Source organism: Lycium ferocissimum, chromosome 2 (genome assembly GCF_029784015.1).
Source record: "Lycium ferocissimum isolate CSIRO_LF1 chromosome 2, AGI_CSIRO_Lferr_CH_V1, whole genome shotgun sequence".
NCBI lineage: Eukaryota > Viridiplantae > Streptophyta > Magnoliopsida > Solanales > Solanaceae > Lycium > Lycium ferocissimum.
The window spans coordinates 50,464,456-50,483,338 of NC_081343.1; the positions used below are offsets into that span (position 1 = coordinate 50,464,456).

At 33.5% G+C, this 18,883-nt stretch overlaps 1 protein-coding gene and 2 pseudogenes across 1 annotated transcript; 1 reads left to right on the top strand and 2 right to left on the bottom strand.

Annotated features, from left to right (window-relative positions):
- Positions 1–4,671: 4,671 nt before the first annotated feature.
- LOC132047696 (uncharacterized) lies at positions 4,672–7,334 on the top strand. Its single transcript, XM_059438704.1, has 9 exons — positions 4,672–4,729; positions 5,094–5,191; positions 5,394–5,498; positions 5,587–5,739; positions 5,829–5,927; positions 6,019–6,147; positions 6,246–6,425; positions 6,584–6,703; positions 6,878–7,334. The coding sequence occupies exons 1-9, from the start codon at positions 4,672–4,674 to the stop codon at positions 7,052–7,054; spliced, it is 1,119 nt and encodes a 372-aa protein (XP_059294687.1). The 3' UTR covers positions 7,055–7,334.
- Positions 7,335–7,490: 156 nt separating this feature from the next.
- On the bottom strand, positions 7,491–10,866 carry LOC132043226 (oxoglutarate-dependent flavonoid 7-O-demethylase 1-like; annotated as a pseudogene).
- A 2,089-nt stretch (positions 10,867–12,955) lies between these two features.
- On the bottom strand, positions 12,956–17,019 carry LOC132043173 (oxoglutarate-dependent flavonoid 7-O-demethylase 1-like; annotated as a pseudogene).
- Positions 17,020–18,883: the final 1,864 nt, after the last annotated feature.

The following is an 18,883-nucleotide window of genomic DNA, read 5'->3' on the forward strand; positions in this document are numbered from 1 at the left end:
AGAGTCGGAGTGACCTGTCGTCGTTACCCTCCGATTTTCATTATTGTCGCTAAGTTTATCATTATTTGATCATTAGGCCAAAGAAGTAAAAGTACAAGGAAACATCTTGTTATGAATTATTCACGAAGCCAAAGTTAGCCAAACTCTTATGAAATATGATCGACACAACTTTTATCGGAAAGAGTGTGCAACGAGAGGTTCGTCACCTTGGAGCAATAGACAAGAAGATAAGGTTTAACTCAATTAAAGGAAGTACAATCAACTCAACTTTGATGAGAAGAGTACCGTAACTAATATCATTCTTCATTCGATAAACAAGAGGAGCACGAAATATGAAAGGTGCTTCAATAAAAGCTATTCATGAGAAAAGGGTAAACTTAACCATTTTTGGGACATAATCGACACAAGTTGAACGGAAAGTCTTTTAATCGATAGCCAAAAGGAGAGACGTGGACCATAATTTGGTACAAGTCATAGATGAGTATGTATCAGCTCAATTATCATGGAAAGCGATCGATCCAAGTTAGCGGAACAATTTTTCAATGAAAGGTCATTTGAATTCTAGTCATGCCACAAAGAGAATAGAAATCCCTACATACCTCGTCGATGGAGTTATATATGTTTTCCGAGTCCTTGAACGTCTTACGAATGATTTCCTACATCATACGACCAATATGGGATCAATTCCAAGTTCATAGCTTATGGAAATACTCAATGAGACATTTCGTCGAACAACTTGCGGGCGTAAGTTCGTAGGGTCATTTGTAGTTCAATTTCTTCATTCAAGACTACCATATTTCTTCTCCTTTACTCCTACTCTTCGTTATCAATCCATCCACACCTTCACAGCTCCAAGAAAATACATTTAAACCACATAAATCAGCTCAACCAATCAATTTCATCCATACTAGTTCATATGGTTCATATACATGGGATTTCCTCCAAATTTCTAGGTCTAAACGTTTGTAAAGTTCAAGGAGATGCAAAGAAGGTTAAAACATACCTCAAGTGATGTAGAACCCTTCAAACTATAAATTACTTCAAGATGAAGTTTTCATCCGAGAAACAAAATAGTGAAGAAATCACGATTCCATAATCGCCATGTTTTTCTTCATGTTAAAGTTGATAGATTTGCTCTTGGTTTGGATTGAGATTGATGGAGGATTCGTTGGAGAGAGTTTGAGGGTTTTCCAAGTCGTGGATGGTGAAAAAATGAAGAAAAAAATTCGTGCTAGGGGTCTTTTATATGACCTAAAGTGAGCAGCCACCGACCTTGCTCACTGTTCCCGCGGCAGTTTACGTCTCTGGACGGAAATGCGAATATCTCTCTACTCCGATGTCGTATGGACAAACGGTAAAATGATCTGGAAACTAGACTCGTAGACCTTCGATTTGGTAGGTGGATCACCCCATAACTCCAAGTATATTGAGATAAAATCTCTGAGACATCTGACCCAAATTTCAGTGAAATTTACAAACTTAACTTGCGACGCTCTTTGTCGACTTTCGTGTTACAACTCGTTTAACTTCCAAACTTAACAAGAGACCATTATACAATTAAAATACTTCATATCATTACTTGATTAGCATGTGAGCACTCCTAATCTCACCCAAAAGTACAAGTTATTGTATTCCCAACTTGCCGACTTTTGGCGAAACTCATGCTTCTTTGATTCATTCACCCTCCAAATCTTCCGCCACTTACTAATATTATTTATAGACTCTTGTAACCATTTATATTAATAAAATCAATCCCTTTTATCCTCAACATAATTTCTTTTGAACTTGCGTCGACTAACTCATGATGCGACTTTAACGTGCAAAAAAATCCGAGGTGTAACAGCTATTCCTTTTTCTGGCACACACAAAAGATGCGTATATAAGTTGTATATTTTCTGTATATATATTCACAATTTTGTATATATTGTGTATAGTTTGAACCTGCACTATACGGTAATGATACATATTTTATACAAAAATGATATATATTATATACAAAATTGATACAATTTTCTATTCTATACAGGGCACTGTGCTGATACATATTATATACACAAATGATACATATTATATACAAAAATCATACAGTTTTCTATTCTATGCAGGGCACTGTGCTGATACATATTATATACACAAATGTAGGGGTGGCAAACGGGTGGGTCGAGTCGGATATGGGTCGGGTCGAAAATGGGTTGACAAAAAACGGATCGATTGCAAGACCCGCCCATATTTAACACGGTTAAAATGGGTTACCCGTCGGTTAATATGGATATCCATAATATCCATATTATCCAAAGCTACTTCAAAGATGTTGGCTTCATGTAGCCAATATGGAGAAGATTAATTTACCATTTTGTCCACAAATCCAATCCCTAAAGACATAGTTGCACCTCAACATTTGTGGGAAGAATAGAACTTGAACCTTTTGAATAACACGACCTCAAAGAAAATCTTTTTGGAAAATATCCACCCAACCCCACCCCCCACCACCCACTCCCCAACCAAATCCCAGCCCACCTAACGATCACCTCCGAACGCCTTCATCTTCACCTACCCACCCCAACTCCATCCTATCCCACACCACCGCTCCACCCAACCCTCACCCACCCCCCTCCAAAGCGTCTATTTCATATATGACTACTTTGTACTTTGAAGACAACCCCAAAAAGTGACTATGTTTGTAAACTAGCCATTTTTTAAAAGTGACAAAAAATGGCTATTTTTGTAAATTGACCATTTTTATAAAGTGACATAAAAATGGTTATTTTTGCAAAAATTTATTTCTTGAAAACCACCGAAAATGCAAATTTGCAAAAATAAGCAACTTTTTTGTCATTTTTCAAAAAATGGCACTTTTACAAAAGTAGCCATTTTTGTGTCACTTTAAAAAATGGCTACTTTACAAAATTGACCACTATCTTGGAAATGACACATTTCAAAAATGGTTATTTTAATACTTTCACAAAGAAGCTATTTTAAAAAATGGCTACTTTTGCAAAACGATTAGTTTTTAAAGTAACTACTTTCCAAAATGACTATTCATGAAAATTGACTACTTTCGTAAAGTGACTATTTTAAAAAGTATCTACTTTCACAAAGTGGCTATTTTCTAAAAGTGACTACTTTTACAAAGTGACTATTTTCTTAAGTGAATACTTTTGCAAACGACTATTTTTGAAAAGTAGCTACTTTTCGCAAGTAATATTTTGAAAAAGCGGCTACTTTTGTAATGTGATTACTTTTGCAAAGTTGCTATTTTTGAAAGTTACTACTTTCACAAAATGTCTAGTTTTGCAAAGTTGAGAGATAGGGGTGGTGGTAGGGGAGAGGTAGGTTTAAGGGGTAGGTGGTGATAGGGGTAGGGGGTGTAGGTGGTTATAGGGTGCGGGGAGGTAGGTAGTGGGGGGTGGTGGGGGTAGGAGGGGTGGTTAAGGAATTTGTTTTCTAGAGAAAATATTTTCCAAAACATTTCGAATAACCAAAGCAATTTTTAAAATTGGAAACATTTTCTTCATACCAAACACTCTATATTTGTGGGTTTTATCCATTTTACCCATTAATTTACCCATATTTTAAGTGGACAATATGGGTTGACTCATATTGGACCCATATTAAATGGATAGGGTATCCAACCCATTTAAAATGGGTTGGATCGGGCGGATACCATATTTTTAACCCATTTTGCCACCTCTACACAAATGATACATATTATATACAAAAATCATACATACCTTAATGATTCATATTTTATACAGTTTCTATACATTACAGATAGGTACTGATACTTACTTTATACACAAATGATACATATTATATACAAAAATGATACATACCTTAGTGATTCATATGATTCATATTTTATACAGTTTCTATACATTATAGATAGGTACTGATACATATTTTATACACAAATGATACATATTCTATACAACAATGATATAGTTTCTAAAATGTATGATACAATTTCTATACATATACAGTATTGATACATATTCAATACAATAACGATATAATATCTATACACATACTGTAGGAATACATATTTTATACAATAATATTACAGTTTATATGCGTATGATACAATTTCTATGCATATACAATAGTGATACATATTCTATACTATAACGATACAATTTCTATACATGTGCTGGAAAAAAATCTAAAAATTGTCATTGACAAAAAAGGAAATTATTACAAAAGATAAAAAACTTAGAAAGCCTTGAAAACTAACCAAAAAGAAAATGAAAACCTAAGTATTAAAACAAAAATATTTATTTTATAGAGATACACAAGACTCTAAGTCCTCCTTTCTCTAATTATGTGAATTATTGTAAAAGAATTGAAAATAAGGATATATATATATATATATATATACACACACATATAACTTTATATTTTTTTTTCACACACTTGTTGCAAAAGAGTGAGTCAATTATTAACAAGGAGATGAAATGAAAACAAAAATAATATATTCGTGTGGGGAGTTCTTGTTTATGGAAGACAAGTTATAATGTCAGGTGACTTGCAGTGATTAAATAAGGTACATAAATAAGTATTGGCTAACGGATGGAATTAATTTAGTGAATATAATTCTAATTTGAAAGAACTTTGGCCATCGGGTGGGATTAGTTTGACCGAGACGGCCAATTATATCCTTTTCCCTAATAAGAAATGGGAATGGGACGCAGCAGGCGTCAACATGCCTGCTTGTGGTTCTTGTTCAATGAAAGTGTGGCCCCCCTTGAGTGAAACTATATCATATAACTTGGGATGGAGCAAGTAGTAATTTGTTTGACTAGGTGTAAACTCAAGATTCCCTTCTCAAGTAAAAGAAACTGCAAATTTGCCAGAACCTGAAAGAAATGAGCACAAAGAAGTTTTTTTTCATACATAAATGATAGTAGACGAGCAATTGTCTTGCAACGCTGTCTAGACCAATTTAAGAAATACAACATTGATCTATTTTTTTTTTCCTCATGCATATATGTAAAGTAGCGCCTAATTTTTGCCAATTCTGGGGTTTATGATTTTTGTTGTCTTGGCCTACATAGTAAGATATTTGTAGTTTATCTGATCATTGGAGGTGTTTGTAGAACAGATTTCTCAAAAGGAGATTAATTTGGAGAAGTTGCAAAGAGTTACCAGTTCAGGCATTCCTGATGGTGGGAGTTTGCGAGCAACAATTTGGAAGGTTCTTAATTACCCTCTGCTAATATTAGTTACTTGATCCATTACTAGAAGCATTCGTCGCGCATATCCAAAAAATGTATTGAAATCACCACATGTATTTTCTTTGGAAAGCATCTCTTTTTGTTGATCATTGAGATTCAATAGGAAGCAATGGTACATCAGTTTTACCTATAATTCTGTTTTGCCATGATAATCAATTGCAGCTGTTATTGGGGTACTTACCTACTTCTCGTGACTTATGGGAGAAGGAGTTGACTGAGAGTCGACTAAAATATGTTAAGCTCAAAGAGGAGATTTTACTAAACCCTGTAAGCTGCCACTACCTTCTAACTGTAGTCTTAGCAGATGAATTTGTCATGACTATTGCATTGATATAACACTCTTACATCTAGACAGTCAGAATTGTCAAGGAGAAAAGATAAAAGCTTGAGATTCCTTGTACACAATACTAGCAGTGAAGTTAGTGAGTCCCTTGAACGCTACAACATTTCTAAAGAGGATCATCCACTAAGCTTAGGTAAAACTAGTATATGGCATCAGTACTTTGAGGCAAGCACCTTCTGCACTGTGAATTCTTCTGGAACATTTTACCTCACATGAAAAACTTTTTTTATGACAATAAATGGTGGTGTTTCTAGTTTACAGAAATTTCGGAGCAGATAGACCGTGGTTTGCAGCGAACTCATCCAGATTTGGAGTTCTTCTCAGGAGAATCACCGCTATCTAGGAAGAATAGGGTAACATTTTACTTGTTTCTCTCAACTTTTGATATCTTCAAGTATTGAGTCTGATGTATTTTTTTGTTTTGGTTTTATGTGTGCTTCGCAGGAATCAATGAGAAATATTCTTCTTTTGTTTGCAAAAGTGAACCCTGCGACTAGTTATGTACAAGGAATGAATGAGGTCTTGGCCCCATTGTACTATCTCTTCAGCACTGATAGTGATGAGCATAATGCTGTAAGTGTCTTCCTAATACTTGTTCATATTTGTGCCTTCGTCAACTCTTTCTCAGAAACCATAGATAGTAGAAGAAACATTTGTTTTTCACTATGCAGGCAAATTTAGAAGCAGATACTTTTTCCTGTTTTATTACACTAATGAGTGAGTGTGTGGATGACTTCTGCAAACAACTAGACAGCAGTTCTTTGGGTATCCACTCAACTCTTTCAAACTTGTCAAAGTTACTGAAAACCAATGACGAGGAATTGTGGCACCATCTTGAATATAAAACAAAGGTGAACCTATTTCTTAAGCACTGACAGAAATCATCTGCATTGAATCTTCTGGTTCTAAGTTCTTTTCTCAAATATCAATCTTCTTAGCTAACTTTTTGCTTTCCCCATATTTACTAGTAATTCGAAACATTTGAGAGTTGCTTTCATATCTAAGTAAGCCGGTTAACCCGCAATTCTATGCGTTTAGGCGGATCACGCTGCTCCTTACTCAGGAGTTTAGCTTGCATCATATCTTAAGGATCTGGGATACACTTTTGAGCGATCCCTTCGGCATTCAGGTTCCTCTCCGTTCACTATCGACCAATTTGGACTACAATATATAATGTGTGTGTGTGTGTGTATATGCGTATAAACGTACAGATATCGGGGTTGACCTAATAATATCACTGAGTGAGAATGGATAAGAATCTCTTTGGTGGCTGAATACACCACATGTAATGTGTCATTTGCAGGAAATGCTTTTGAGGATCTGTTGTGCTATGCTGATGTGTGTCAAAAGCAAATTACTGAACGGTGCTTTCACTGACAACTTAAAGCTTTTACAACATTTCCCTGAAGTAGATGTTGAGCACCTTCTCCAGATAGCACAAGGACTGACTTTGAACACATCGTTCCATTCAACTGTGTAACACATCCAACTAAACAGGCCATTGCTCAAACATAAAATAAAATTGGAACTTCATGCACAGATGCCTTTCTTTAATCTACATTTTAGTCCTTGTAATATCCACTCAATTAAATCAACTAGTGATTAGTTGTTCACTTGCAGTATTTTTAGAGTAACCAAAGATTGTTCATTATAGTTACTCTAAAAATAGAATATTATAATTTAATCAAGTCAAATAGAAGTCCTCAAAGGCTCGAAGTGATACGAGTAATGCTAAAATTCCAACTTTTGTTTACTAAAAACAGAGAAATCTTCCCAAGCTCCAAGTGACAATGATTTTAACTTTTTGTTTTTTTTAAAAACATAGAAATCCTCAAGGGATCCTTAGATCCGAGAAGTTTATTTTTGCTTTAGAACAATATATACACAAGCTGATGCATAAATTTGATATTCACAGGACATCCAAAGAAATAATTCCAACTTCATCAAGCACAAAATTCAGTCCAAAACGAAAGGTATTTTACTTAGTATATCTTATGTAGATTATACTAGAACGCGTTCATTTTTAAAAAAGCCATACAAAATGCAACATTCAATTGCTCCCATTATCTCCATTTCTAATCCTTATAGCATCGACATATGATTTTCCATTGAGCTCACGAGAGAAATATCCCTTGAAGTAATCAGCAACTCCAATCCTCCTAAATTGTGCAGGGCATTGAGGAGTGAGGAGGCTAGGTGCTGGACCTAAATCACCATCCATGTTGGGGCTCAAAAATGTAGCAATTGAGATTCTCTCCTTGTCTTCATTAACAATTGCTCGATGTTCTGTGCTTTTATAAATTCCATTTGTCACAATCTGCAAAACGACAATGAGAGAAAAATGACCATAAAGTTTCTAGTTTGTTTCATATGATGGAAGTCATTTACATGGAATTGCGGGAGCTTACATTTTTCATATGATGGAAGTCATTTACATGGAAAACATTTTTCGGGAAAAAATATTTTTCTGAAAAATGTCTTTTACAACATCAAACAATACTTATTTCTCACCTCTAAAATGTCTCCAATGTTGACAACAAAGGCATGAGGAAGATAGGGAACAGGAATCCAAGCTCCACCTTTGTTAATTTGAAGACCTTCGGTTTCATTAGCTTGAAGGAGTATGGCAAGACCAATAGCATCAGTGTGAGGACATAAGCCCATTACAAGCTCTGGTTGAGGACAAGGAGGGTAATAATTTATTCTCATCATTTGTGTCCCAGCTTCTTCAAAAAGTACATTCATATCTTCATCTTCCATCCCTAATGCTCTTGCCATTTTGGACATAATTTTCATGGCAAGTTCCTTCATTTTTGCTGAGTATTGTTCCAGTGCATCCCTTTTTATGGTCCAATAATTTATATAAGAATGATTACAGATTAGATAAGAAAAAATAAAGTTTGTACAGTGTAAAAAAAACGTCAATACTAAAAGGTCTAGTTAAGCTATCGATGCTGCTTTTTTTCCCATCTACTTTACCAAGCAATATAGATTAGACCTAAAAGGTCGAGTTTAATTTCTTTGTACAGCTATATATTATTAGAAACCTATAGTGGCATTAAAAACTTCATTGAGCACTAAAATATAAAAAGCGTAAACATACGAAGTCTAAGGTTCAACATCTACTATATATAGTAAAAAATATAATCTTGTAAAAACAAGCTTTTTTTTTTGCCGAGGGGGTTGATACGAGTTTAATTATCTTCGATATTTAGATCTATATATTATAAATTAAAGTAAACAATTAATTTTTGTACTTTTATGTTATAAAACGAAACAATATACTTGTAAATTTTAAAATCTCAATTGATTTTCATATCTCATAAATTAAAAATTGAAAAGAATAATAAATTACTACTAAATCCATAACTAGTTGTACCACATAGATAGAGAATTAAAATATATGGAACATATGCATTTTAAATTAATTGATTTAGATATTTTAGGTTTGACAAGAACTAAAAAAAGTGATAATATAACGCAAAAAAATTTTGTCCAAACTGGTTGGGTATAACATTTGTTCTATCTCCAAGGACTAACACTTTTTTATCACATAATATATTTCTTACAAAATATTATTACACGCTATTGCCATTGATAGTTTTTTACAAAGAGTGTACCGTATAACGGATTCATTACTTAGATGTACTTTATATAGTAAGTAAATATAACATGAAAAATCGGTCCGGAGAAAATCAGGCCGTTATAGTGAAGTGTTGTTATAACGAATGACAATTATAGAGAGATTTGACTGTATTACTAATTATTTATGTTCAGAACTTAGAATTATGCTTCATTCAATTATCTACAGAGATTCTAGTGATATTTACCCATTTGGACATGATTTTTTTTTTCCAAAAAAAAAAAAAAAAAAGAATACCAAAATTATGGTTGGGTATACGTTGGACTAAATTTTTCAAAAGAGCAAAATCGATTGCCATTGAGTTTTGTATTGTAATTCACTTAGATGCAATTTTACCTAAGTGAAGCAGGGAGCTTTGGGAACAAGTGAGGTTTTCTCAAATTAGTAGGGAGAGTGATCAGATCTCCTTCTTGTTGCTTGTCCATATCCTTCGAGATCTCCTTCTTCTTGCTCGAATTTCTCTTCCATTGGTAGATCGAAAAATGCTTGGATTTCTGACTTTACTTTCTCCACCAATGTTGAGTTCACTCCATGATTCACCAACTACACATGTAAATTATTCTAATAATAATTATCTGATATATAGTTTATTCTTTATTTTCTAATTTCTTTGTAGTACTCCATTTGTATTGACTATTGAGGGTCGGTAACAAAACAATATTTAATTAAGAATCATGGGACACGAAGATACATGGAATCAAGTTTTATTTTTTAAAAAATATGGATACAGTAATAGGTGGGACACGAAAAGGCTATCTAAAGGATTGTTAAATTTTGTTTCTTTCATGTGTTTCAATTTATGTCACCACCTTCTGTATTGAGTAACCCTTCAAATTTCAACATCCTTCCTCACATGTTTAACTAAAATCACAAGATTCAACAGATATTTTATTATATTATACACATATTTAGTTAAAAAACACAAGATTCACTACTAAAAAACAGCAAATTTCCGACAAACATCCCGTGAATCGTCGTTAACGGATTTTTGATGGAAAGTTTGTCAAAAACATTTTTGACAAACCAATTTCCGATTATTTCGTCGGGTATTCACCTTTTTTTAGTAGTGATTAAAAAGAATCATAATTTTTTAAACTCCGAATTGGATCAATCTTAATGACATAAATTAAGGAAGGTAACGGATGGAGTATTGTATTTATTCTTTTGTGTGCAGGTGGTTGTTGATGGCTAATAAGTCATCACCAACCATGTACACCACTATTTCTATAACATAAAACCTAAAATGAACAGCGTTTGATATATCATTGAAATAACCTGGAAAAATCCCCATTCTTTGCAAGCAAAATGAAGCCTCTTAAGCTCTGAGTCATCATCTCCAATTTCCAACAGTTTTTCCATGTCAATAACTGGAACTTGAGGCAATAATATAGAAGAGGATGACAACACAGGCTTTTCGATATCATCACGAATATATCGCGGTGGAACAGCTGCTAGTTGTTGCTTTGCCAGTTCCTGAACGTTAGGAACTTTCAAAGAGCCACCTAGCTTTCTCGATTTTGCTTCTTCCATCGATGATTTTTTTTTTTTTCAGCTTCCTCTAAGAGACTTGTTTTAGAGATCTAGGAGACTTATTGAGATGTGGAATTATAACGTGTTATATCACATAACACATGGGTACTTATTATTTGTTGTTTGTCTAGTACATATATACATATGTAATCTTCTATATTATAAGAGGTGGTTTCAACAAGTTAGCTTATTGTCAATAAAATTAAAAATAAGGGTATTTTTGGTCCTTGAAACATGTTGCAAAATGACCTAATTAGGAAGGTTATCCCTCTGTTCTTTTCTTAAACCTTATCAACAACTCAAAAAAAGTCCATTGTTTTCTGTTAAAATGCAAGTCATACCCTACATTGTAATGTAATTGAATATGGTGGGTCATAAGCCATTAAACTTTTGCAAATCACATGCTCAGTATTGACTCTTATATTTCCCGTTTGAATATGGTGAAGGGTAAATTACTTATTTATACCCAAGTTTGTATAAAAGTGTGTAAATTTATTGTAGTTATGTTGTTTAATGAGGTGATAATTTATATTTATTTATTTATTTATTATTATTAAATACTTAAAAATTATGTTTAAATACATGTCATATATCCTTATCATCGTGTACTAAAAATAGATTATTCTTTTTACTTGTCCATTTTAGCAAATTACTTATTTATACCCAAGTTTATATAAAAGTGTGTAAATTTATTGCAGTTATGTTGTTTAATAATTTTTATTTATTTATTTATTACTATTAAATACTAAAAATTTATGTTTAAATACATGTCATATATCCTTATCACCTTGTACTAAAAATAGATTATTCTTTTTACTTGTCCATTTTAGCAAATTAAGAGAGATTTATTATTTTCTTTCAATATTACTCTTATCATTGAGTAACTACATAAAAACAAATAATGAAACTTAGATTTCAAAGCGTAATTAATAAGCTTAATTTAATTTAAAAAATTCAAATAAATACTATATTAATTAAGAGGAGTTTCATCATGATGAGTTGGGTCATGTAATATTGGGCAAGAAAAAAGGAACGGAGCGAGTATTTGTTAGCTTAATGTAAATATCAAATACGGATAAGATTCTACTGCTGTGAGAGTAAACATATTTTACTAATAAATAACGTGCAATAACATGTTGTTCTTTAATATGCAAAACAAACCAACCAATATTTGATTAAGTTATTCTATATAAAATTTATTCACATAAAAAAGGATAAGAGCTTATAATAACATAAAAAGGGATAAGAACTTATGATAATATTGGGACCGTGCTGGCAGGGGCAATCATCCCCTAGTATATCGAATATGAGGAAACACTTGATCCAATCTGGTATATGTTTTCTAATTAAATATAAATCAACATCTTGCCTAAATTCTCACCTAAACTTAGGTTCATCAAATGAGCAAGTTAAACTAAATTTGAGTGGGTCATAACCTAATTCGCTAAACTCTTACCGAGTTTTAATTTCTTTATTTTTTTTTCTTATAATTTATTTACTTACCTAAAAAAAGTTCTTTATAACCTACCTAAACATAAATGGTCATAATAGATAGGTCATAGGCTAAATTGGGAAAGTCAAAATGCACTAAATTAATAAATGAACGAGTCATTTAGACGAGTTGAGCAGCTCACGTTTTCATGATTAATGTTGCCAGCCCTACCTATACCTAAACCAAATTATAATAAGAAACGATCTCTCCAACGCATAAATGGTTGTGAGTTCATGTTTTCTTTGGTAAAATGATTAATGTAGTTTTTAGCCCCAGCATCCTACCATACTTGTTCAATTTATCCTAAACCAAATTATTAATCAGTCAACCAAATTATTAATCTGTTAAGGCCAAGAAGAAAAAGAGTCATAAACGACCCAATGAGTCTGCCAAATAAATCCTTGACATCATCACAACCTAATATGAACTTAAAAAGGTGCGTGCAATACATGAATGAAAAATCAGGTGACTCTGTACTATCACATAAAATACTAATGGAGCACTGGGCGACTCGGTAACATTAATGCGACATTTATCATAATAAAGTCATGAAAATGTCCGAGGGCATTATTATTAAAACAAACTAGACCCGGACGTGAAGCAGCGTACAATAGACAAAACCCAAAAATATAATGTCTATACCACAGCCGCCACATATAACTATTTCCTTCTAAACCAATATAATACTACAACAAAATAACATTTTAAATCTCGTATCAAGTGAAAAACCGCCACATATATGCAATGAAACAAAGAGCGTATGTAGCTAATTCCATCCAAAACGGGAGGTCTCTAACGTAGTATCATATGAAGATTGTACTATAGTAGAACACGCATTAAAAAACATTCAAAATGCAACATTCAATTGCTCTCATCATCTCCATTTCCGATCCTCATAGTGTCTATATAGGATTTTCCGACGAGCTTTCGAGAGAAAAACCCTTTGAAGAAATCTTCCACTCCAATCCCCCTAAATTTTGCAGGGTTTTGAGGAGTGAGTAGGCTAGGTGCTGGACCTAAATCACCATCCAATTTGGGGCTAAAAAATGTAGCAATTGAGATCCTCTCCTTGTCTTCATTAACGACCGCTCGATGTTCAATGCTTTTATAAATTCCATTTGTCACAATCTGCAAAACAACATTGAGAGAGAGAAAAGACCGTGAGTTTTTTAATGTGTTAGACTTAGGTATACCAGAAGCAATTTCCGTGAAAAATACTTTCCTGGCAAAACCTCTAATATTAGCAAATCAGAGAGTGTTTTAATGGAAATTTGAGTACTAATTAAAGATTAAGGTAATAATTTCACAAGCATTAATTAGTTGGAGCATGTAATATGAGTTGAAATAGTTATGTATAGTTGTACATCATATATAACATGATTTCAGCCCATAAGTGAAAAGTCATTTTCCCCCTTTTTTTTTTTTTTTTGGTTTCGATTGAAACATCAGCAAATGACTTTCTCATGAAAAATATTTTCGTGGAAAATGACCTCCTCCTTCCCAAACATATACTTATTTCTCACCTCTAAAATGTCTCCAATGTTGACAACAAAAGCATCAGGAAGACATGGAACAGGAATCCAAGCTCCGCCTTTATTAATTTGAAGACCTTCAGTTTCGTTAACTTGAAGTAGTATGGTTAGACCAGTAGGATCAGAGTGAGGGCATAAGCCCATTACAAGCTCTGGTTGAGGACAAGGAGGGTAATAATTTATTCGCATCATTTGTGCCCCTTCTTCTTTAAAAAGTACATTCATATCCTCATCTTGCATCCCTAAAGCTCTTGCCATTTTGCACATAATTTTCATGGAGAGTTCCTTGAGTTCTGCTGAGTATTGATCCAGCGCATCCCTTGATGGTCCCACAATTCGAATAAGAATAGATTAGCAATTAGGAAATATTAAAGTTTAAGCAGTGTAAAAAGGAAGTTATACTAATAAGATTATTATAGAGTTGATTTATGCAAGTAACGCGGATGGAGAACCTGAAAATAGAAGGTAGTGATCACATATAAGTATTCCCCCAGGTATTATTTATTTTTTGGTCTGTCCCAAAAAGAGTGTTTCTTTCTATATTTAGTAAGTTGACAATTTAAACATCATACATGACAAATTTAAAACCACAAGATTCAAAAGACATTATAATACATAACGCACATTATTAATTTAGGACTACAAGATTCAAAAGTCTCCTTTTATTTCTATTTATTTCTTAAACTTTGTGCTTAGTTAAACTAAGATACTTAAAATAGAATGGAGGGGGTATATATCAACTTGTTAAGCTATCCATATTATAACAACTTTTTACATTGTTAAATATACGTAAATCTAATCTTCACAACAGTCTATCTTTAGACTCAAAGGCCAAACCACACAGATTATTTGAACTATTTAAAGCATTGAACTTTATAGAAGGAGTAACTTGATGGATGGTCACTAAACTTTACTTTATCGCACTAAAATCACTAAACTATTTTCTATAATGAATAAGTCAATCAGATATACAATATGTGTGCGGACACGCGCATATATGACCAGAGATACGAGTTTTTTCCCCCCTCCGTTTTGGCATTGCTCATGTTTTCAAAGCTTGTATATATGGATTGAAGTTAAAGTAATCTAAGACGTGAGATTATTGATTAGTGGTTGCAATATGACCTCAAGCTATCCACCCTATCATTGATTGCAACATGTCCTCAAAACTATCCATCAATTAAAAGTTGTCTTCGTGATTGGTTGTCCTTCAAAACTCCACCCTATCATATCCTTTAGTTTTTATGTGGACTCTAAATTACGTTTCTTTAGGCTCTAGAACTTAACTGCCAAAGGTTAAGTAACAGCGATTCAGAATTTAAACTTGACAAGTTTGATTTTTAAGTTATTAATACTAAATTAATTATAATTTTAATATTATACAACTACAACAACATATTCAGTATAATCTCACAAGTGGAGTCTAAGGAGGGTGATGCATACGCAGATCTTACACCTTCCTTGTGAAGGCACAGAGGTTGTTTCCAAAAGACTCTACCAAGTAAAACAATTCTAAGAAGTTTTAAAAAAGAAATACAATAGTGAAAAAGTCATTTCAAAAATAGTAAAGAAAAAAAACAATAACAACAAGAAGTAGTACGATAACCGAAGCAAAAGAAATAATATGTGGTAATAAAAATAGTAGAAAGGTGGTAGTAGTAGTAGTAGTAATACTGGTAAGAAAAACTAGACAACGTTTGACTACCTACTAATCTTCTACCCTGATCCCCGACCTCCATACCCTTCTATCTAGGTCATGTCCACGGAAAGCTGCAAGTGTGTCATATCATGTCTAATCACCTCCTCAATTCTTATTTGGGCTACGTCTACCTCTCCTCAGACTTATCATAGCCAACCTGTCACACCTTCTTACTAGGGCGTCGGGGCATATCTCATCTTTGCATGCCTGAACCACCTCAGTTTCGCTTTTCTCATCTTGTCTTTCATAGAGGCAACTCTCACCTTGTCCCGAATATCTTCGTTACTGTCTTATCTCTCCTAGCTAGTATGCCTACACATCCATCTCAGCATCCTCATTTCTGCTACTCTCATCTTCTGGACATGCGAGTTCTTGACTGGCCAACACTCTGCCTCATACAATATAGTTAGTCTAACCACCACTCTATAAAACTTACATTTAAGCCGTGGTGGCACATTTTTATCACACAAGATACCAGATACGAGCCTCCATTTAGTCCACCCATTAAAATGTCGGTGAGTTTTCACACATATGTGTGACTTGAATGAGAGAGAAATATAAATAGGCACCTTAGTGAGACAGGGAGTTTCGGAAATAAGTGAGGTTTTCTCAAGTTGGTAGGGAGAGTGATCATGTAAAGCATGTCAGCCCAATCTAACTTTTGTTCTTCAGATACAACAAAGGCTTGCCCATATCCTTCTAGATCTCCTTCTTCTTGCTCGAACTTCTTCTTCTCTTCCATTGGTAGATCGAAAAATGCTCTGATTTATGACTTCACTTTCTCCATCAATAATGAACTCAGTCTGTGATTCACCAACTGCACTTGAGACCGACCCGTAATCAGTGTTAAAGAATCATGGGACATGCCCGAGCAAAATTTTTACTCTTATCATCAAGTTTAATTTTTAAAAGTAGAAGCGTGTTAAATCAAACAAATAAAAGGATACTATTAAATTTCATCTCGTGTGTTTTTAATCTCCTTAATAAAAATTCTGATTCCGCGACTGAATACAATAATAAGTGGGAGACAAAAAGGCTATATATCTAAAAGACCGTTAGATTTTGTTATTATATTTATTCTTGAGTAGTGGCTATTGATGACAAATAAGTTATCACTAACCATTTACGCCAATATTTCTGTAAGTTGATGAAACCCAAAATGCAGTGTCTTTAATTTGACTATTGAAATACAAACCTGGAAAAATCCCCATTCTTTGCAAGCAAAATGAAGCCTCTCAAGCTCTGTATCATCACCACCAATTTCCAGCAGTTTTTCCATGTCAATAACTGGAACTTGAGGCATTAATATGGAAGAGGATGACAACACAGGCTTTTCGACATCCTCACGAATATATCGCGGCGGAACAACTGCTAGTTGTTGCTCTGCCAGCTCTTGAACGTTAGGCACTTTCAAAGAGCCACCTAGCTTTCTCAACCTTGCTTCTTCCATCGATGAGTTTTTTTTTTTCCAGCTTCCCTAACAGAACTTGTTTTAGATAGCTACCCTAGATAGAGATGATGATGTGATAACATGTTTTTCTATATTAGGTAGTTTTGTGTTTTTTTGTCTGTTTAAGGTAGTCTAGAATATTCATTTTATAAAGGGCAAAGGTGCAAATATAACCCTCTACCACGATTTAGAATAGATATACCCTTCGTTAGAAAAGTGGTTCATATATACCTTATCGTTACACAAATGGTCTAAATATACCCATGTCGTTACACAAATGGTCTAAATATACCCATGTATAATTCTACACAAATGGTGCAAATGTGTCCTTTTTGTTGCCATAATTTTTCTTAAAATCATTTAGCTTATTTTTTAATTAAAAAAATATCACATGACTTTAAAAGAAATAAGTCTACCCCTTTTTTTTGGTAGACTTATTTTTTTAAAGCCACGAGAAATTTCTTTTTTTCTAGTGGGTTGTCTTGTTCGTTTTAAAAAATATATGCTGGACTATATATATATATATATATATATAAAATAAAAAATAAAAAAGAAGAAGGAGAATTTGCATGGTGTAGCTAACCTCTAAGAGTATTTACCTATAATAACTATACTTTAAATTAATCACATATCATAGCTATACTATGTATTTAATTATTTATCATAGCTAATTACTATGTATTCATCTACAAGAACAAAAAAATACTACCATCATTTATTTCATTCCCACACACAACTCTCTCTCCAACAACACCGCCTCTGCTTCCGCCTCTTTTCCTTCCTCCGACGACTCCATAACCTGCTTCATCTTCACCATCTTCTTCAAGTAATTGTCTCCGGTGGAGTTTGTACAGCTAGTTTCTCCGACATCGAATTGCCGCTTCATCACCATCTTTTCTCTTCCTCCAACTCTATAGCCTGATTCTTCATCTTCATCAACTCATCGCCGCCAGTGAAATTAGATCTGCTCCGAAATTGCAGTTATCAGATCTACTCCAAAATTTACGATAACAATGGCGGAAAAGCTAATAAGAAAGTGTAGAGAAAAAGAAGTCCGATTAAGAAATGACGTGTCCGGAAAGTCCGATTATGCCTTCTACATCTGGCCGCCAGAGTTCCTCCGCAGAACTCCCCTCTAGATCTGTATTTGTATTTCTCTGAAAATCAGATCTCTATTTGTATTTCTCAGATCACCGACGATGTGTGTGATGTATTGTATCTATTTTTTCCGACGATCTCGAGGCCCTATTTGAATGTATTTGAGTGTTTTCTGCATTTTTTAATGCAGTATTTATGTATTTCAAAAAAGATTTTTGGGCAAAATATATGTATTTGATTGTATTTGAATGTAAAAATAGATGTATTTGACTGTATGTGTTGTTTGACTGATCTATATACATATATATTTGGCTGACTATCAGAATCAACGTAAATACGCAATTGAAATTGCAAAAAATCTATGTTGGAAGTTATAAAATTTGTCTAAAGTTTAATATATAGCGTAAATATTCATTTTGTCTGTTTAAGGTAGTTTAGAATATCAGTTTACAAATATAAGGAATCACGTGATTGTTAGCCAAAAATTTGTTCATTAGAAAAATCAGTTGAATTTGTTTGAATGAGGTCTAAAGCAACGTAACTAATCCAAATAATGTTAAATCTTTGATTATGTGATTGAGACAGTAAAATAGTAATTGAAATAATGTGAGAAATAATAAGCACAAAGCAAAGATGAAATAGAAAAAGAGGGAAATTCTTATTCAATTTTTAGTCTTGAACAATCGTGTTTCAGAGAGAATTAGAGAGCTTTCAGTATTTAGGTGAAAAAAAATTAGATGGGATACAGTCGTGGGGTAATGGGGGTTCTTATAGGATAGACGACACTAAATGACTTCCCTAATACTTCGCATGTTTCTGCTACTAGTTTTGGACATGCGTTTGCACGTGTTTCTCACAATAATCA

What these genes read in the sequence shown, in the direction of transcription:
- LOC132047696 (XM_059438704.1), top strand. Translation starts at nt 4,672, where the DNA reads ATGGGAATGGGACGCAGCAGGCGTCAACATGCCTGCTTGTGGTTCTTG. An exon ending in TATGGCATCAGTACTTTGAG is followed by an intron (nt 5,740 to 5,828) that starts GCAAGCACCTTC and finishes TGGTGTTTCTAG; the next exon opens with TTTACAGAAATTTCGGAGCA. An exon ending in ATAGTGATGAGCATAATGCT is followed by an intron (nt 6,148 to 6,245) that starts GTAAGTGTCTTC and finishes TTCACTATGCAG; the next exon opens with GCAAATTTAGAAGCAGATAC.